The sequence below is a fragment of the Lethenteron reissneri genome, chromosome 66 (assembly GCF_015708825.2).
Source record: "Lethenteron reissneri isolate LAM-NWPU_2019-01 chromosome 66, ASM1570882v1, whole genome shotgun sequence".
Lineage (NCBI taxonomy): Eukaryota > Metazoa > Chordata > Hyperoartia > Petromyzontiformes > Petromyzontidae > Lethenteron > Lethenteron reissneri.
The window spans coordinates 8374117-8395478 of record NC_083844.1 but is presented as its reverse complement, the minus strand read 5'-3'; the positions used below and the strand labels follow the sequence as shown (position 1 = coordinate 8395478).

General features: G+C 51.2%; 1 protein-coding gene across 1 annotated transcript in view; it reads right to left on the bottom strand.

Annotated features, from left to right (window-relative positions):
* Window positions 1–271: 271 nt before the first annotated feature.
* LOC133359829 (IgGFc-binding protein-like) overlaps window positions 272–21362 on the bottom strand; it is a 46595-nt gene continuing 25504 nt past the window's right edge. Inside the window, exons 20-33 of the mRNA XM_061578369.1 lie at window positions 20299–20576; window positions 18240–18442; window positions 17433–17577; window positions 15926–16176; window positions 13920–14212; window positions 13292–13563; window positions 12373–12572; window positions 10898–11036; window positions 10255–10439; window positions 9414–9517; window positions 7822–8121; window positions 5503–5599; window positions 4665–4848; window positions 272–2388 (exon numbers count right to left, since the gene is read on the bottom strand). Of these exons, the coding sequence (XP_061434353.1) occupies window positions 2255–2388; window positions 4665–4848; window positions 5503–5599; window positions 7822–8121; window positions 9414–9517; window positions 10255–10439; window positions 10898–11036; window positions 12373–12572; window positions 13292–13563; window positions 13920–14212; window positions 15926–16176; window positions 17433–17577; window positions 18240–18442; window positions 20299–20576 (2785 nt within the window). The 3' untranslated portion in view covers window positions 272–2254. The remainder of the gene's footprint in view (window positions 2389–4664; window positions 4849–5502; window positions 5600–7821; window positions 8122–9413; window positions 9518–10254; window positions 10440–10897; window positions 11037–12372; window positions 12573–13291; window positions 13564–13919; window positions 14213–15925; window positions 16177–17432; window positions 17578–18239; window positions 18443–20298; window positions 20577–21362) is intronic.

The following is a 21362-nucleotide window of genomic DNA, read 5'->3' as shown; positions in this document are numbered from 1 at the left end:
TCGTTCATAGTGTAGTGCATAGTGTAGTGTATAGTGAATAGTAGTGCATAGTGGTTTAGCCATATTTCTTTGTTGTAGTACAGAGTTAGACTAATAGCTTTAATATGAATTGTCTTATGGTTGTTATTGTTTGACTTGCATCCCACTGGGATCTTTGCACACAGCGTTGATATACGGTGCTTTTTCTGGAAGACTTTGCTGTTTTTTCCTGAAATGTTCAAGAGCTGCATAGCTCACAGGGTTATACCTAATAAATGATAGTGAAATGAAACTGAATTAAATGGCTCTTTATTAAACAACTCTGGGAGTAGCAACCCCAAAAAACAAAACACAAATCCGGTACCTTTCAGGAGTAACCATGGAAACTCTCTCTCGATATCCAAACCTTCCCGCAATCTCGCCAATCATCAGCACAAGCGTTAACCAGCAGCAGCATCAGTAGCAGCAGCACCTTGATCAGCATCCGTAGCATCATCGTGATCAGCAGCAGCAGAACGATTGACTTTGACAGAATCGGCGTTTTAATAAACGAGGCACTCAGTCGGCAACATCAGCACCCACGTAGCCACCACCACCACCAACACCGCCACCACCACCAACAACAACCACCATTCGCCACTAAGTGGCGGTGACATCACCACGACGCTTGTGCAAGGCTAGGTGCACTTTGAGGCCACGTGAAGCGTTGAACGCCCGCTGGCAGATCACAGGGCAGACCCAGGTGCCATGGGTCGACTGAATGAGATGACCGAGATGACTGGCTGATGCACCACCTGTACGCCCCCTACTGTGCCAACTGGCTGTGCTTTAGCCACCCGGCGCTCCGCTCGTTGTGAGCGTCGCTCCTCCGCCCTCCATTGTTGTTGAAGGGCGACTGCTTCCAACTGCCCAGTAGCGTCCTTCACGAGCCTCCTCCACGGAGGCCGATCTTGACACCGCTGGTACTAGTCATCGGCAAGTCCAACACCACCACCACCAACGCCACCAACACCGTCACCACCACCGCCACCACTGCCACCACCGCCACGATCATCACCAATACCAATACCCTGGGAGACGTCACCACGGCGTCCGAGCCAGGCCAGGTAGCACTTTGAGGCCGTCACGTGAAGTGTCGAATGCTCGCCGCTGACAGGAGGTCATGGAACAGACCCAGCAGGTGCCATGGGTTGTGGCTGACTGAGATGACCGGGAGATGCAACCACCGGCTGTACTTCCCCTACTGTGCCACCATCACCACGACCACCACCACCGCGGTCGCCACCACCAAAGTTGCATTGTCGTCACACGGTGCTTTCAGGTTCTGCTGCTGCGGCCCGTCTGGAACGCTCTCTTCCCTTCTGATGTTAGGAAGCCAGTGGGATCTGTGATGCACTTTTACATAAGCATCAACAAACTCACTTTTTTAGGACTGATTTTTTTTGGTGTGTTAAGTTTGCACAATCGTAATTACTCCGATTGGCGCGTTTGGCTACGTACGGTGCGAAAGAAGTTAAACGTACATACACACTGTCCATGGACTAATACTACCCATAGACTCAACACTGCCCATAGACTCAACACTGCCCATTGACTCAACACTACCCATTGACTCAACACTGCCCATAGACTAACACTACCCATATACTATTACTACCCATAGACTAACACTACCCATAGACTCAACATTGCCAATAGACTAACATTGCCCATAGACTATCATTAACCATAGCCTATCATTGCCCATAGACTAACATTGCTCATAGACTAACATTGCCCATAAAATAACATTGCTCCCATACTCGCTTTGCCCGATAATGATGTATGTATGTTGGACTTCTTTTTCACAGTGCATAGCCAACCGTGCTAATCGGAGGTGCGGGGTGATGATGGTGGTGGTGATGTCTTAATGATGATGTTGATTGCGTCGATCCATAGGGGTCTGCAGAAGACCTGCTGCATCTTCTGTGCAATGATCGTGTTGATATCATGATGGTGTTGATGGTGATGTTGATGGTGGTGTTGATGGTGATGATGTTGTTGATGGTAATGATGTTGTTGATGGTGATGATGTTGACGTTGATGATGTTGATGGTGATGATGGTGATGATGGTGATGATGTTGATGGTGGTCTATCTGGACGAGTAGGGAGACAGGGACGGTATCTCCTCTGCGCAACGGAGACGTTGATCTTGATGGTGATGATGGTGATGACGGTGATGATGGTGATGATGGTGATGATGATGGTGATGATGTTGATGATGATGATGATGATCTATCTGGAGTAGTGGGGAGACAGTGGCCGGTATCCTCTGCGCAAGGATCGCTTCTTGCGGTAGACAAGGGCGACCGCCACAATGAAGGCGGCGGCGATGACGGCGATCGGAGTCACGAACTGCGACACGGCCACTGTGGTGCCGGCAGAGAGAAAAGTGCACGTCGTCACCATCGCATGGTCATCATCATCGTCACCGTCACCATCAACATCATCACTGCTGTCGTCAACATCATCATAATAGCTATCACTATCAACATCGTCACTATCGACATCGTCATTACTATCAACATAATCCTCTATCAGTATCAACTTCATCACCATCACTATCAACATCATCGTCATCTTTTCCGCCACCACCACCACCAACAACGACTGCCATTCACCACTAACTGGCGGTGACATAGCCACGCCGCCGAGGCCACGCGAAGTGTTGAAGGTTCTCTGCTGACAGGAGGCCACGGACAGACCCAGGTGCCATGGGTTTACTGACTGAGATGACCGGCAGAGGTTTGGCACCTCTGCTGCCAGGCACGGAAACTTCTCCACTCTCTCCACAACTGCCCCATCACTCGTGGGAAGTTGAGACGAGTGGAGTGTTTGATGACAAAACACCCAGGCAGGCGCTTGGTTTTGGTGGGGCTGATGGTAAGGCCCCACCTCTTAGTGGCACACTCTAGGTTCAGCAGCAGCAGAACCTCTCAGACTGAGCTGCAATCGCCAGATCATCGGCATACATAACGTGGTTTACCAATGGGGAGTCATCCCTTGACCACACCCGTGCATCGTTCAGCCTCCCATTGTATCAGGACCAGATAGAAATTTCACTGGTACAGTCAATGAAATATTCTCGAACTGCGTGGTCAAAGATGATGTTAAATAATATAGCGCCCAGAGGACATCCCTGTCGCACCCCAAGGTGAACAGGGGATGGCTCTGACTCACGGCCACGCAACTTTACCTGGGCCTGCCCACCATCATGAAGGCCCTTAATGATTGTGAGCAGATAGTCAGGGACTCCGAAAGCATGAAGAACTGCCTTGACCAGGTCAGTAAAGCAGAGATGTAAGTCCCTTTGAAATTCCCTACACCTCTGCTGTAGCAGACATACAGAATATGGCGTCTGTGCAGGACCGCCCCGGCCTGAAATCGCATTGGGCTCCGCAAGCCTCTCCACAGCGTGCCTGTCAAGGTGATGTTGAATAATCCTTTCCAGGACCGTTCCCGGCACACTGAGGAGTGAGATGCCCCTGTAGTTGTTACTGTCTGTGCAGTCCCCCTCCTTAAAGAGGGGGACCACCAAGGCGTCCTTCCAATCCTGCGCAACCCATCCAGTGGTCCAGACACTTGTGATGATGTCACGTTTGACAGTCTGCACACAAACGCCACCCTCCCTCAGCAGTTCGCTTTGGAAATCATCTCTGCCCGGCGCTTTTCCTCGTCTCAGACTCTGGATCGCCCCTCGTACTTCCTCAACTGAAGGCACCTCAACCAGCCACTCACAACTCGTGCCCACCACCCATTCTTGCAGCGCCACACAGTTCTGCGAATCTCTGAACGAAGGCTGCGGTAAGCCTCCTAATTCCCCGAAGTGGGATGTTGTAGACAGTGGGAAAGGGACTGTCGTTTTTTCTCAACTTGCCGGAACACCTCCTCCTCTTTCAGTCAGGGTCTCTGAGAATGTCTGGACTGCATACCCAATGCAAGCATTGCAGCTGCACGAGCCACAGTCCAGAACCTCACCAATTTCCCCTCAGCATCAGGAGGGGGATGGGGGAAGATTCTAATCCCAGTTGCAAGCAATGCTTGGAATTCCCGCGTGCAACTATCAGACCAGGCCACTGTGGGTTTGAATGGAGTCCTAAATGGACGCCCATTCCACATGTGGCCTGTTTCCTGAGAGGGGTTTGGGGTTATCAGTCTGGATCCGTCAAATGGGATTTGGCCAGAAGGCGTCGTAATTGCCTATCCCCATGGCACAATCTTAGTTGGGTGTTTCCATCGTGTCTTGACCACCACCGTCATCATCACCATCATCAGCCACTATCATCATTATCATCACCAAAAAACAAACAACGATCCCCCGCATAGCCTGAACAGACCATTGGGGCAAGTGCTGTTAGAGAGCAACTATAAAGGCCGACAATGTGGTACAAGAGGCGGTGGGTGGCCAGCACCATGCCCGGCCACCTTCGTCCCCCCAGTAACTCATTTGAGGCTGAGTCGACCTAGGGGAGGTGCAGGACCGGTTCAGATAATAATCGTCACCACTGTCATCACCACCACCACCATCATCGCCAACAACAACAACCGCCATTCGCCACTGGGTGGCGGTGATGTTGAGGCCACGTGAAGTGTCGAACGCCCGCCGGCAGGAGGCCACCGCTACTGCCGCCGCCACCGTGATTACCGGAGGAGCGGTTTGATTCCCCGATGATGAGCGGCCCGCGGGACACGGTGTGCACCGCCGACTCGACGATCTCGCCCATGGCGCCAGCGCTCCTCCTGCGACGGGCGCTGTTCACACAGCCCTGCTGGCAGCGCGTGCCCGCCTGGCCCGCCTTGCACACCAGCACATCACAGTGCAGGAAGACCTGGGGGGGAGGAGTGGGGGGGACACGTGGGTCAGTGACGTTGCAGTGGGGGGGACACGTGGGTCAGTGACGTTGCAGTGCAGGGACACCTGGGGAGGGGAGTGTGGCGGGGGGGGTGCATGGGGGTGAAGAGCTCCAGGCGGCCACGTAAGGTCTGAAGTCAACCTAGGGAAGTTCAGCCATGGCGGCGAATCCCATTCGGGTTTGCTAGAACTCTGCTAAGCCACCACACAGTCCCCCCCCCCCCCCCGTTAAACACGAATCAGCACCCACCCCCCAACTGCCCACACGCAACAGCCAGAACAGACTGTGTGGTGGAAAGTGCTGTTAGGAGTCTACGAAGGCCGCCACTGGGTCCGGAACGGCACCAAAACCCCGGCCGCCCGGGCCGCCGTGGTCTCTCCCTCATTGTTTTGAGGCCGAGTCGACCTAGGGGGGAGCACCCAGGACCCGGTTCAAATCATCAAACTCGCGTCTCAGCCAGCCTCGAAGCGCAGCGCAGCAGATGCCCGCCGACGGCTAACTTCTGCGCCACCGCTCCCCCTCTAGCCTTGCGACACGGTGCTTGTGCTAGGCTCGGTGCACCGCTTCACCCCACTACTCTCCCCCCCACACTCCCAACCACCACGGGGTTGTCCCATCTCTTGCGCCCACCTGCTTGAACTCCCCGACGAAGGCGAAAGCGGTAAAGCTGAACTGGTTCTTCTTGAGGAAGCTGCTGTAGCTCTTCCACGTTGGGTCCAGCACACAGCTGTTTGGGGGGGGGGGTAGGGGAGGGATAGGGTAGGGGTGAAAGTTGTCACGTGGGTTCGATCCAGACCCCTGATGACGCCTGCTGCTGCTGTATATTTGGAGTCTGCGTCTCGCTCTCATCATCATCACGGTGGCTAGGAGATGTTAACTACCTCTGCTGGTATGCAGGAGGTCGGGGGTTCGATCCCGACCCTGACGATGCCTGCTGCTGCTGCTGTAGATTTGGTGTTTGCTTGTTTTTTTTTTCTCTCTCTCTCCCCGTGGTCACGCTTTGGGAGAGTATTCGGCTACCGCTATACATCTCCAATTGATGATGATGTTGATGTTGTTAGTATCAGCAATTTGGTTGAGCGGCTATAATTTGTGATAGCCAGGTAAGGTGGCTTCTGAAAGAGAGCTTCTACATAGCTCAGTGGCGGCAGGGGTTGAAAGGGCTTACGCCTGCTAAAGAAAAAAAACTAAACTTGTTCAAATAGTTCGCCAATAGTTTGACGGTCATTGTGCGACTGACGGCACGAGTCCGGGGCGTGGAAACGTCGTCAGATTCCAGCGGAGGAAGGAATTCTCGACGAGGTCACGTGACCCGCGGTGGGCCATTCCTTTGTTGTCCATTATACAGCTTTTGTTGGGTTAGATCCCGTAAATATGTAAATGTTGTAGTAGGTTTTTACCATTTTAAATTGGTACAAAACTGACACCTTTATTCAAGGCACCATGTTTGCAATGACCACAACACAAGTAGTCAAAAAAGCAAACAAAAAAAGCAACTCTGATAATTATAATAATATGCACTGTCCTTGAAGTTGATTGGTCCACACCCGAGACAGCTTTCTTTAGAGCCTAGTCCCCATTGGTGTTGGACCAGCTGACACCAGAAGGCGTACAACTCAAACACAGTGCAATATCTCTCAATACTCTAAAGAAAGCCGTCTCGGGTGTGGACCAATCAACTTCAAGGACAGTGCATATTATCATTATCAGAGTTGCTTCTTTTTGTTTGCTTTTTTGACTACTTGTGTTGTGGTCATTGCAAACATGATGCCTTGAATAAAGGTGTCAGTTTTGTACCAGTTTAAAAGGGTAAAAACCTACTACTATATTTTGCCACTGGTAAAAGAGATCTCATATTATGTAAATGTTGTGTCGTTAAACCCGCCACCACCCGGCACAGCCAATTAGTAAGGGGTTTGTCATGTAAACAGAAGGTGGCCAATTCGTTACTAGTACAGCGCTAGTGTATAGTGTAGTGCATAGTGTAGTGTATAGTGTAGTGTAAAGTGGAGTACTACACCGTTTGTGTGTTGGAGAGCAAATCCACAACAGTGCAGTGTGTAGCGTAGTGTGTAGTGTAGTGTATAGTGTAGTACTACATCGGTTGTGTGTTGGAGAGAAAATCCACAACAGTGTAGTGTGTAGCGTAGTGTGTAGTATACAGTGTAGTGTATAGTGTAGTACTACACCGGTTGTGTGTTGGAGAGCTAATCCACAACATTTACAATCTTAGTACGACATGTTGCCTGATGAAGCTACTTGTAATTACTGGCAAAACGTCGTACACACAACTGGTGTGCTGTACGAGTAACGAATTGGCCATCTTCTGTTTACGTGACAAACCTTACTAATTGTATGTATCGGGTGGTGGTGGGGTTAACGACACAACATTAATATATTTACGCGATCTAACCCAACAAAACCTGTATTGTGGATCATAGTGGTCGCGAAAGCCTACGACGTGTTAAACTTCTATTGCTCGTTCTGCCGAGGTGCTTGAGTCGAGCTCGGGATGGAGTTCGGTTGCACTGTTCACCCACATCGACTGGAGAGCAAGTCTACGGGCAATGTTAGTCTATGGGTAATGTTAGTCTATGGGCAATATTAGTCTATGGGCAATGTTAGTCTACGAGCAATGTTAGTCTATTGACAATGTTAGTCAACGGGCAATGTTAGTCTATGGGCAATGTTAGTCTACGTGCAATGTTCGTCTATGGGTAATGTTAGTCTATGGGCAATGTTAGTCTATGGGCAATGTTAGTATATGGTCAATGTTAGTCTACAGGTAATGTTAGTCTACGGGCAATTAAAGTCTATCGGAAATGTTAGTCTACAGGCAATGTTAGTCTATGGGAAATGTTAGTCTACGGGCAATGTGGGTCTACGTGTAATGTTACTCCGTGCACAATGCTATTCCACGGGCGGTGTCAGTGGTCTCCGTTCGCGTACCCGTTCTTGACAAGGTCGTATCGGATGGGGTCCTGGGGGTCCCCGCTGGGGGTCGCGAAGCAGTTCTCAGTGAAGAGCGACACGCTCAGGTTGGACTTGACGGCGAGCTGCACGAAGACGATTTCGTTCTCCTTGAAGTGCACGGGGTAGTCGTTCTTCTTGTACGGCAGCGCGAAGCGCTCGGAGTGGTACAGCTCGATGTTGAAGACAAAGTCACCAAAGCCCGTCTCCGTCACGAAGATGCTGCCCGTGTCCGGCACAAAGTTCACCGCCAGGCTGCGGCGTTTGTCGTACTTACACCTGGAGAGCAAGAGACGATGTGAGACGGTGGCAGAGATCGTGGGGATGCGATGGAGATGAGACATGAGGATGTTCACAGAGAGAGAGAAAGAGAGAGACAGTGGAGATCAGATTAAGATGAGAAACGAGAGTCAGGATGTTCACAGAGAGAGAGAGAGAAAGAGATGAGGAGAGATGGTGAGAGAGAGATCGTGGAGATGAGATGGAGATGAGAGATAAGGATGTTCACAGAGAAGTTCGAGGAGGTGAGATTCAAGATGGTCAGACAGAGATCATGGAGATGAGATGAGAGATGAGGGTGTTCACAGAGAGAGATCGTTGAGATGGAGATGAGATTCAAGATGGTCAGACAGAGATCATGGAGATGAGATGAGAGATCGTTGAGATGGAGATGAGATTCAAGATGGTCAGAAAGAGATTGTGGACATAAGAGATGAGGATGTTCACAGAGAGAGATCGTGGAGATGAGGTGGAGATGAGAGTTGATAGTCAGGATGTTCAGAGAGAAAGAGAGATGGCGGGAGTTCCCGTATGTACGTATCTGGCAGCAGCGGCATCGCGACCACTCACTCTGCCTCGCCGCGTGAAGCCGTCGTATGGATGGCGAACATCGACAATCAAACTGCAGCCGCTTCCACTCCCCCCCCCCCCCATACGACGATGAAGAAGAATATGAAGAATAAGATGATGAGAAGCAAGCGAGGCGTTGAATGAGCAAATAGACTAGGGCATGTCCATCGCCTGTCAACATGGCCGGAGCAGTGAGGTGGTCTCAATGGCGGGGGGGAGAGTGGAGGTGGTCACTCTGAGCAGAGGTCGAGGTTATGCATTCGCTTTAGGGGCCGTCCATAAATGATGTCACGCGATTTTGGACGATTTTTGACCCCCCGCCTCGTCACACGGCGTCACAAAAAGTCAGACCCCCCCCCCCTGAAATATGACGTCACAAAGCTCTGCCCCCCCCCCCCCCCCCCCGCAAAACCATATTTCCATTTTGAAAATAAAACATGCTTCAAATAACTTTAAACTATTGTCATTGTAGTGCGTATTTAATGTGGCGCTACGCTCTGATGTTGTAAGAGTGTTATAACAATTAGTATTATAATAATTCTATATTTATTTAAAGTAGCGCATTTTGATGTGATGTCACATTTCTCAAACACCCCCACCCCCTCGTCACACATCGTCACAAATGTCTGACCCCCCCCCTCCGCCCTAGGTGTGTGACGTCATTTATGGATGATGTAATACATAGTCGAGGGGGGTAAGAGCGAGGGGGGGGGGGCACGTACGTGAGCGGGACCTGGACATCTTTGAAGTTGCGGATGATGGGCAGGCTCCTGTTGGCCGACTTGAGGGTGAGCGTCTGAGAGAAGATCATCTGCGAATCCGTCTCCTAGGAAGGGGGGGGGGGGGGTGACGGTAGCGAGACGAGTTACTTACTATACACTACACTACTATACACTACAATACAATACTCTACTATACACTACACTACTATACACTACAATACAATACTCTACTGTACACTACATTACTATACACTACATTACTATACACTATACACTACTATGCACTACACTACTATACACTACACTACTATACACTACAATACAATACTCTACTATACACTACACTACTATACACTAGAATACAATACTCTACTATACACTACTATACACACCAATACTATATTATACACTACACTGTTATACCCTACACTACTATACATTACACTACCATATTATACACTACACAATTATACACTACTATACACGACACTACTATACACTATTATACACGACAACTACAATACACTACGCTACTATACAATACTATACACTACTATATACTACACTACTATACAATACTCTACACTATAATACACTACTATACACTACACTACTATATACTACAATACTATACAGTGCAATACTATATACTACACTACTATACACTACACTACGAGACACTACACTACTATATACTACACCACTATAGATGACACTACTATACACTACACTACTATATGCTACACTACTACTATAAACTACACTACTATACACTACAATACACTACACTACTATACACTACGCGACTATACATTCCACTACACTACCACATGCATCGCACCTGGCACACGGCGCCGCAATCCACGATGGCAATGTCGAAGACGATAAACTGGCCATCGTCGAGCGGCGAGCAGCCCGGGAGCGAGCCGTCGTTGAGCGCGAATTCGCTCGCGTTGTGCTTGCCCACCAGCACCTTGGGGATGCGGGCCGACATTCGCTCATCCTGGCACGACAGTTCCAGCTCGGCTGAAATGGGAGAGAGCAACGGATCGTCAGCCGTCATCGGTCGTCGCCGTCACGGTCGTCGTCTTCATTAGCGTCACCGTTGTCTTAGCGTTACCATCAATGTCTTCATTAATGTCGTCGTCACCGTTGTCATCTTCATTAGCGTTGCCCTCTTCGTCGTCTTCATTTGCGTCGAGTACCATGGCGTTTTGCCACTAATTACGAGCATCATCAAGCGACAGACAGATTTGTGGAGAAATTCTGTTTCGGTCTTAAATGGAGGGATAAATGTGATGTCGTCACTGGTGAGCCAATCAGGTTCCAAGGCCTGAGGCCTTTAGATGTTTCTTAAAAGTCAGAGTGCATTCCACAGCGAGGGGGTGACAGCAAAGAAACTGACGTGAGGCTGTGACAGTTAGAGATTCTCGGTGTCCGAAACGGTGTGTTATTGTTTGCCGTATGTGTGTGTGCGGACCCACCGGGGTGACATCCCAGCATTCCGTCCTTGAGGAAGCAGACTTCGTTGTCCAAGCACCCACCGAGGTCGTCCGAAACGTTGTACTGCGAGTAGCAGGTGTAGTGGTGCGAGCAGTCCCACGACCACCACTCCTCGCCCACCTGCACCACAGAACAAATGGACAAAGATCCCCCATGTAGCCTTAACAGACCATTGGGGCAAGTGCTGCTAGCGAGCAGCAGCACCTACGAAGGCCGACTGTGGCACACGAGTGGGTGGGAGGCCAACATCACGCCCGTCCGCCTTTGTCTCCCCAGTGGCAATGTTTTTACACACCGCTACACCAGGTACTCATTTGAGGCCAAGTCGACCTAGGGTTGGCCCAGGATCAGTTCAGATTATCGTCATCAGCATTGATAGCCGTGAGCGGGAATTTAACTCGATGCCGCTGGGTAGTGTCGTGTACACAACTGCTCCCCACAGGATAAGCACACACACACACAAACCACATTCATTTTGCCCACGACGTTCCACCACTCAGGGTCTAGGACTCGGGATTTAGGAATACAGTATTGACGAGATAAAGGTGAGTTCATTTACAAACCGTTATTTAATAATTTAATGTTCATTTTTATTTACTTTATGTGGATTATAATACATTCTGTTTGTGTCATGATAATTTCCACGTATTTAAAGGTAATGTATTAATAGATAGGTTTTCATAGGCCAATATCATTATCCGCGAAATTTGCTCTTCATGAGCATCTTCGTAACTTATCCTTTCCGAATAACGAGAGAATCCTGTACACCTACTCAGCGGTCGATGGCACTTGCAAAATTATAAATTAGTGGCGGAAGCATGACTGTGGGGTTGTAGGAGGGGGCTGAAAGGATAGAAAACATAATTTGGGGTCTTTCAGAATTTATTTAAGATCAGAGCAGAGGAGAAGATGCCAGAGTAGTAAAGGCCTCAAGGGACACAGATGCAGTAAACTAGACCTCATCTCGTAGTAGAAGAATTAAGCTCTGGCACAGATGAAGCAGACTAGGCCTCAAGGGATGGTAGATTAGGCTCTGGGCACCGATGAAGCAGACTAGGCCTCACGGGATGGTAGATTAGGATCTGGGCACAGATAAAGCAGACTAGGCCTCATGGGATGGTAGATTAGGCTCTGGGCACAGATAAAGCAGACTAGGCCTCAAGGGATGGTAGATTAGGCTCTTGGCACAGATGAAGCAAACTAGGCCTCACGGGATGGTAGATTAGGCTCTGGGCATAGATGAAGCAGACTAGGCCTCACGGGATGGTCGATTAGGCTCTGGGCACAGATGAAGCAGACTAGGCCTCGCAGGATGGTAGATTAGGATCTGGGCACAAATGAAGCAGACGAGGCCTCAAGGGATGGCAGATTAGGCTCTGGGCACAGATGAAGCAGACTAGGCCTCACGGGATGGTAGATTAAGATCTGGGCACAGATGAAGCAGACTAGGCCTCACGGGATGGTAGATGCCGTCCATGGTGCAGCCGCAGTTGGCCGCGTCCACGCAGGCGCCGTCGTGCAGGAAGAAGCCTGGGCTGCACTCGCACGCCTCGACGCACGGCTGATTCTTGGGGCACGCAAAGTTGGAGAAGCCGCACGCGCTTGGGCACGGCGATGCACACGCCTTGTACGCGCTGTTTGCCGGGCAGCTCAACGCTGTCGGGGAGCAGAGGGCGCCGGGGTGGGGTGCGGGTGTAGGTGGGGAGAAGGAGATTGAAGTTGTTGGATCAATCGGTCATTTAGAACTTAGAACTTAAACCAGGAAAGGAGGCATAGTATGTGGCTCCCTGGGCGCCACGGTGGCAAGGAGATGTTAAACACCTCGCCTGTTACAGAAACACGCGTTTAGACTATTTAGATTAATTTTGCTTCTATAAATGTCCAAATGATAGGCCACTTTGTTGAGCTATCATTTGTGGCCAGGTCGCTGTTGAAAAATAAGTTAATGCCACAGTGGGGCTTTGTCTGATAGGATGGGGATGGTTTAGTTTAATATATATGTGTTTGGGTGATTTGCTTACCTTTTTTGAAATCATGCATTTCCATCATGTTTTTGTATTGTTTGTTGTTGCTACGTTCTTACCCGCCTGACTGGACACACAGCAGCACGAATAAATAGTCTGATGCCGAGGAGGTCATGGGTTGGATCCCAACCCTGATGCCTGTATATATGGAGTTTGCGTGTCTCTCTCCCCGTGGCTGCGTGGACTTTTCTCCTGGTCCTCCGCTTTTTTCCCTCTACCTTTAAAAACACGCCTTCAGAGCATTTGTCCCTATATACATTTCAACGTGACATTCCATGATTGACCGCGAGTGATCGCCACTACCGACGAGGATGACGATGATAATATCGGAAGGAAGCAAAAGAAACTCACAGCAGCCGAGGGCATCCCTCCACTCTCCGGGCCGGACTCCGCTGCCCAGGCACGCGTCAAAGTACCCCTGCAGGTGTGAGCAGCGCAGCTCATTGCTGAGCGCTGTCATTGCCAGGTCGTAGACGCAGTTCCCGTGGTAGGGGGCCGGCGGCACCGCCTGGAAGCAGGCAGCAAGCGGGGAGGCGGCGCTCTTGAGGGGCGCGCAGAGGAGGGACGCCTTCTCCTTGCTGCGCTCGTCGGGATCCACGACGCGACCGTAGTCGCTGCCGCAGCTGCCACGGGAAGAGAGAGAGAGAGAGAGGCATGGGGGATGCCGTCACCACCTGCCCGTCCCCGCCACCCCCCCCCAAATAAATCCGGTGCGAAGTTTCTGCTCTCTCTTTCTCATCTCTCTTTGTTCGATCCACAGCACCATGGTGGGGCAGAGTGTATTTTATATATACTAGATATGTGTATATATATACATAGGTACAGGCAGACCTCGCTTAGCGCTCAAGAGGCGTTCCTGGAGAAGGTGTAGGGGCATGTGTTTATGTTAAGAGTCAAGGTGTAGGGGTATGTGCTCATGTTAGAGTCACGTGGTAGGGGTATGTGTTCATGTTGGGGTCAAGCGGCGGAGACGACTCACGCCGAGATGTTGCTGGCGACCGGGTACTGCCAGGAGCTGCCGAAGGTGTAGGCGGTGGCGTGCAGCTCCCCATCGGACCCCACGAAGTCGTCGCCCGGGTCGCCATTGAAGTCGCCGCAGAGGCCGCTGAGGTTGCGCGCGTAGTACGCCTGGAGGCGCAGGTCCACGTAGCTGTAGCCGTCGTACTTGACGGTGAGCCCCGCCGCCGGGAAGGAGAGCACCGCGAAGTTGCCGGCCCTCACCACCGTGCCGTTGGGCAGGCCCACGGGGAGGCTCACACTCTCGTCGTTCACCTGGTTGCACACGTGAGATTTTAAATGCCTCGCCTGGTACGCAGGAGGTTGCGGGTGCGATCCCAACCCTGACGACGCCTGCTGCTATGTATTCGGAGTCTGCTTCTCTCTCTCTCTTTCTCATCATCCTCTATACTCTTTGGTTTTTCGGTAAAGTCACGTAGGTAAAATATAAAATAAATGAAAAACAACTAAATAAAATCACAACGTTTCGGGCACCTGTGGGGATTGTTATATCGGGGAAACGAAAAGACATTTCTGATCGCTTTCGCGACCACAAGTCGGATTTGAAACATGGCAGGACAAATTATTTGGCCGTAGCTGACCACTGTTATAATACTACTGGTTCTCACCTTCTTCCATTCTCCATGACCTGGTCGGTCCCCTGAACATCACACAACCCTCGTCTCCTCCATCTCCTGGTCTCGTCCGTATCCTAGAATCCTCCCTCTGGTTGCCCTCTGCCAACTGATTTCCTCCACCCACATTGACCTCCATCTACGTCGGTGGAGGCGAGGCTATGGGCTGGGGGACCTGCTGCTGCTGCTGATGATGTTATAGGTGCAGACAAGGCTATGGGCTGGTGCAGCTGATGATGATAATGATGTAGGTTGAAGGGGAGGCTATCGGCTCATGGACCTGCACACTGAGGAGTGAGAGGCCCCTGTAGTTGTTACAGTATGTGCAGTCCCCCTTCTTAAAGAGGGGAACCACCAGGGCACCCTTCCAATCCTGAAGAACCCATCCAGAGGTCCAGAATTTTATTATCATGTCATACAGGGCAGTCTGCGCACAAATACCACCCTCCCTCAGCATTTCGCTTGGGAGATTATGTCTGCCCAGTGCTTTGCCTGGTCTCTGACTCTGGATCGCCTTCTGTGCTTCGTTATCAGATGGCACCTCAGCCATCCACGCACAGGGGGTGACTACTTCCAATATTTGAGGCATTGCAGCCCGAGCAGGTTCATCCCCACTTTGCCCCATGATGTTTTCCATGCTGAGGGATTCTCCCTCCTACAAGATCTCACAGAAATGCTCAGCAAATCTGAAAACCTGTTCCTGGGGGTTGGAGATTGGATCACCATTCTTTCCGCTAATGATGGTAATAGGTGTGGCGCTGCAAGTTACTTTTTAGATGGTGTTAAAGAGTGATCGCAGGCTACTGAGGCAGACTCCATCTCCTCAGCAACCTGCGACCACTACCCATCCTTACAGTGCCGCACGGCTCTTTGAACCTCCGAGCGATGGCTGCAGTAAGCCTCCTCATTCTCTGATGTGGGATGCTGTAGACGATGAGAGTGGGCCTGTCGCTTTTTCTCAGCCAGCCTGAACATGTCCTCCATCAGCCAGGGTCTCTGGGGAGGTTTTGACCGTGTCCCCAAAGCAGCCATTGCAGCTGCATGAGCCACAGTCCAAAAACTCACCCATTTCCCCTCGGCATCCCCAGCTGCAAGCTATGATTAAATTCTTGCTGCCAACTTTCATCGTCTCGCTGAGACCAGGCCACCGTGGGTTTAATCGGGGTCCCGAATGTACACCCACCACCCTAGTGGAAGAATGGCAGCCCCTCTCACAGGTGAAGTTCAACACATGCACGCGCAAACACACGTGTACACGCATCACCGATCTACAACGCCCGTGCCCGACGTTTTCCCTACCCGCCTCCCGTTTGTGCTACCTTACTTGGTCCCCACCCCCCCATCTCCAACTCACCAGGACGTCGCCACCGAACAGCAGCTTGACGTTGACGTCGTGGTCGATCTGCACCTCAACGGTTCGCGTGTACGCCACGGCCGTGGAGCCGTACCGGTGTTCGTTCTGCACCAGCACGTGCCACGCTGCCGGGTGAGAGCCCGAGTAGCTGGGTCTCGGTGCCGCCAGTATGTAGGTGCACGTGCCCATGAAGTCAAAGTACTTGCCGTCGAAGGTGGTGTAGTGCGGGTCGCCCGATGCGTGGCAGTGACCTGGGGGGGGGGGTGGCGGTGGCGGTGGAGAGGATGATGGATCGGGGTGGGAAGGTTAGCGCTAAACTGCGCTAGGAGCCCGGCGTGCCGAGTTCGATTCCCGCTCACGGTCATCACCGGCGATGATGATCTGAACCGGTACCTGGGCGTCCCCTTGGTCGACTCAGTGCGATGTGTAAAAGCATTGGCACTGGGGAGACAAAGGCGGCCCTTGCTGGGTGTTGGTCACCCACCCCCTTGTGTGCCATTCTGGCCTTCATAGGAGCTGGCTAACAGCACTTGCCCCAATAGTCTATTAAGGCTCTCCAGGTGATCTTTGTCTTCTTGGTAATGGTAGCGGTGGTAGCGGTGGTGGTTGTAGTGGTGGTGGTAGCAGCGGTGGTGGTTGTAGCGGTAGTGGTGGTAGCGGTAGTGGTGGTAGCGGTGGTCGGTGGTGGTGGTAGTGGTAGCGGTGGTGGTAAGAGGAGAGTGGGGAGCGGCGGTGTAGCAGTTCGCTCGTTGTGCTACGAACCCGGCGACCCGAGTGTAGGCGCAGCTTTCTTGTACCAGAAAATAAGCTACGCCTTAACTTGTGGGAGCAATAAGTCTGACGCGTGTTTGAGGTGTCTTAACTCAAAGTGTTTCTTTATTTCTTAGTTGCACAAAAACGAGCGTTTTCTAAAGTTATATCTTCGCCTGTTCACGTACTGTATCACCCTGTCGCACGGTATGAGACTATCCACTCACTCCCCACCCGGCTCTTCTCATAGCCCCCCATTTATACTGTAAAAACCGGAAGTGACGTCATGGGTTCAACGAACGGAGCGTCTTACCACAGGGAGGCTTCTAAACAGTTGGAATATTCCAAATCAAATACAACCAGTCTGTCAACAAATGTATGACGGTTTGTACATGAAATGTATTTCCAGAAATAATACACTCACTACCTGTCTTATGGCTCTTACAACGAGTTGGATTACCGCTCAAGACGAGATATTAACCACCTCGCCTGGTATGCCTAGGGGAGGCCCAGGACCAGTTTTGATGGGGCGTCACTGTGGCTAGGAGATGTTAACTCCCTCGCCTGGTGTGCAGGAGGTCGTGGGTTCGATCCCAGACCCTGACGATGCCTGCTGCTGTATATTTGGAGTTTGCGTCTCTCATCATCATCACGGTGGCTATGAGATGTTAACTACCTCGCCTGGTGTGCAGGAGGTTATCATGAGTTGGCATCATCGTCATCATCATCGTCATCATCATCGTCATTATCATCTCACCCACGATTGCGTCGCAGCCGGCCCTGCCCCCCTCCAGCACGGCGCAGACGTAGAACTCGGGGCAGGCGAACGCCTGGCAGTCGATGCCCCCCGCGTCACACAGGCACGAGCTCGTGCAGTCGTCTGAGATGAACGACTCTCCCACCTGCCACCGAGGAAGGACACCGGTGAAGCGATGGGGGGGGGGGGGGGTAGAGGGGGGCAGGGGGGGAGGGGAGAGGGGGGCCCACACCGGCTGACCACCTCCATCTGTCAATTTCCACACAATGATGACGATGGAAGACATCAGCCACTTGGTTGCGCTGATTTGCGCTTTGGTTCTTTCGGTAAAGTCACGTAGGTGTAAAATTAAATAAATCACGACGTTTTGGGCGCAACACAAACGCCCGAAACGTCGTGATTCATTTTATTTTCTACCTACGTGACTTTACCGAAATAACCAAAGAGTATGGATTCCTGCAGTCACGAAAGCTTCAAATCTAGTTGAAGCTGGTTGTAATTACTGGAGAAACGTTGTGGCTTGGCTCTCCAACACACAACTGGTGTGCTGCACTAGTGAGGAATTGAGCACATTCAGTTTACGTGACAACCCTCACTAATTGGCTGTGTCGGGTGGTGGCGGGTTCTAACGACACAGTTATGGAACATCCTCCTGTGTCTGAGTCAACGTGTGCCAGGTGACCTCATGGTTACAACAACCCGCAGTAGGCAGTGCACCACCTTGTGGTAGTACAGGCTGCAGTGTGTGAGTCAACGTGTGCCAGGTGACCTCATGGTTACAACAACCCGCAGTAGGCAGTGCATCACCTTGTAGTACTTGTTCTTGTAGACGCAGCCGCACTGGTCGGCCAGCACGCAGGCGTCGTCCTCCAGGACATAGCCGATGTCGCAGACGCAGCCCTCAACGCAGTCTCCCTGGCACTGGCCCTCGACGGCGCCGTCCACGCACGACACGGGGCACGGTGGAGCGCAGTACGAGTAGTGGCTGTTGGCGGGGCACTGCGGGGCAGCTGTGGGCGGCAGAGGAATGGTTGGGTGAGTGAACGGGTGAGTGGGTGAGTGGGTGGACGAGTGAGAGAAAGATGCGCAGAGGTGTGATTGGGTGAGTGAGCGGGTGAATGGGTGAGTGTGTGGGTGAGTGGGTGAGTCAATGGGTGAGTGAGTGGGTGGATGCGTGGGTGAGTCAATGGGTGAGTGAGTGGGTGGATGCGTGGTGGGTGAGTCAGTGGGTGAGTGAATGGGTGGATGCGTGGGTGAGTGAGTGGGTAGGTGTGTGGGTGGGTCAATGGGTGGATGAATGAGAGAAAGCAGATGAAGACGCGAGCAGAGGTGTGGTTGGGTGAGTGAGTGGGTGAATGGGTGGATGCGTGGGTGAGTGAGTGGGTGGGTGAGTGGGTGGGTGAGTGGGTGGATGAATGAGAGAAAGCAGATGAAGACGCGCGCAGAGGTGGAGTCGTGCAGCTTCAACAGGCTGTTGGTGAGTGACTGAGTGCGTTATAGAGTGAGCGAGTGGGTGACTGGGTGGGTGGGTGAATGGCTGAGTGGGTGGGTGGGTGAGTGGGTGTGTGAATGGATGGGTGTGTGAATGGGTAGGTAGGTGTATGAGAGAAAGCAATGAAGACGCGTTCAGAGGTGGCATGCATGCATCCTCAAAAGGCTGTTGGTGAGTGAGTGACTGAGTGGGTGAATGAGTAAGCGAGTAAATGCACGAATGGGTGGGTGAATGGGTGATCTGATAGATGGGTGAGTTAGTGAGCGAGTGAATGGCTGAGATTGAAAGATGAGCACAAATATTTTGCTTCTTTGCCCTCCGTGATTTGAGGGCGACTGCCTCCAATTGCCCATTAGCGTCCTTCTTGAGCCTTCTGCTAGCTCCTACCGGTCATCGGCAAGTAGACCCAGCTTCACATCCTCCTGCACCGCATGGTCCCATCTCTTCTCCAGCCCATGCCAAACAGAATCTGCTTGGGCATGTAGTGGCCGGGCATGCAGACTACATGACCCAGGTAACGCAGCTTTGCCTGCTGGAGGAGCTCACTGAGTCACTGTATCCGTATTTTTCAAGGATCTGTGAGACCCTCACAAAATCGAGTCTGGATAATCCCAGGATGTATGTGTGTGTGTTGAACTTCTTTCGCACAATGCGGAGCCAACCGTGCTAAGCCAGCCTAAATATTTCCAACCGGTACAGATGTTCCTTTAAAGGGGTCCAGGCTTTGCAAGCATAGATGTGGGATGGTATAACTGTGTCCAAGAACCCACAACTTCGTATGGAGCGACAGGCCAGGTAGCTTCCACACAGCGATACATAGCTTTTAACGAAATAAAGGCACTCATCTGATTCGGAGTGAGACCTGGCAAGCAGACATAAAAAACACCTCTAGATGGGGATTTTTAGAGTTTCCGTTAGTTCAGTCCCTTCTGTTAGCAGCGGCATGAGCCAGCCATTTCGCTAATCTTTGGACGATGTGCATTTGTAATGCATTTATATCACGCAAAAAATTCACACCACTGGCTCAGGTGAGTATCGAAGGGAGAGCAGTGATTTTAACACGTAGGTTTTTACGACCAATATTAATAGAGGTTTTGGGTTCGATAACGTAACTATAAATGTGTCGTTAAACCAGCCACCACCCGATACAGCGAATTAGTAAAGTTTGTCAAGTAAACAAAACATGCCGATTCGTTACTAGTACAGCACACTGGTGTGTTGGAGAGTAAACCCACAACATTTACAATTCAAGTACGATGTTTTGCCGGTAATTACAACATCCAACATCATCAGGCGACAGCCGGATTTGTGGAGAAATCCTCCTGTTTCGGTCGTAAATATTATGGAGAGCCGAGATGTCGGCCCAACACTCACGGCAGAGGGCTGGACTCCGCCACGCTTCAACGGGAGCCCCGGCCTTAACACAGGCCGCGAAGTAGGCTTCCAGGGCCTTGCAGAGGACATCATCAGTAAAGTTTAGCAGCACCATGTCAAAGACGCAGTTGTCAATGTACGGCATGGACTCGACGAGCGCCAGGCATGAGCCGAAGACGCCCGCAACGTCATTGAGGATCCCACAAGAGTCGTTCTGCTGGGCCTGGATGACGGCATTGGCATCAAGAACCACAGCTCTGCCGGTGTCGTCGGAACCTCTGCATGGCCCAAAAGCCACCGGGAGGGAGAGAGAGAGAGAAAAATAAATAAGTAAGAGGGCTGTCACCGGCGAAAACGCCGTAACACAACACATGGCCACCTCACGCCCCATGGCAGCGAGGGCAATGGGAGTGACTCTGGAATCCAATTTCAGGCCTAGTGCAGGCTTTTGCAATGTTTTGAATTTGACTTAACTTTGGCTTGACCTAGTGCAGGCTCTGCATCGTCTAAAGTATAATGCATTTGGTAATAGACATAGCCAGCACAAACTGCGATTTTTCTCAGGCCTATAATAGGCTCTGCACTGTCTTAGGCCTAATGCTGAGTATTTTTGGACTAGCACAAACTGTGCGTAGTCATAAGCCTAATTAATTTGGTGCTGGACCTATTGCTGGTTTCCACTTTGCCTCAGATTTTGACATTGGGTCTGCCATTGTCGTAGGTCTCACACATTTGGCATTCAGCCTAATATAGGCTTCCCATTCCCTTCAGGGGAATGCATCCATAAGTTGGCTGAGTGCAAGTTATTGTCCCAGGTTGCCAACACTGAGAACACAAAAATTGGGATATATCACGGAAAACAGAAGCATATCTCACAATGCCAAACAAGGGTAGTACTCCACGTGAATTCACAGTCTTGAGTGGTGCATGATTATGCAACTGACAAGAAAAAAGTGTACTTTTAATGCCAGGTTGGAAAGATCTGCAGGTGTCCAATGACGGCCACCTCAAAAACACAAGATAATCTTGAGGGGAGGGGGGTGCGGGGATGGGGGAAAAGGACA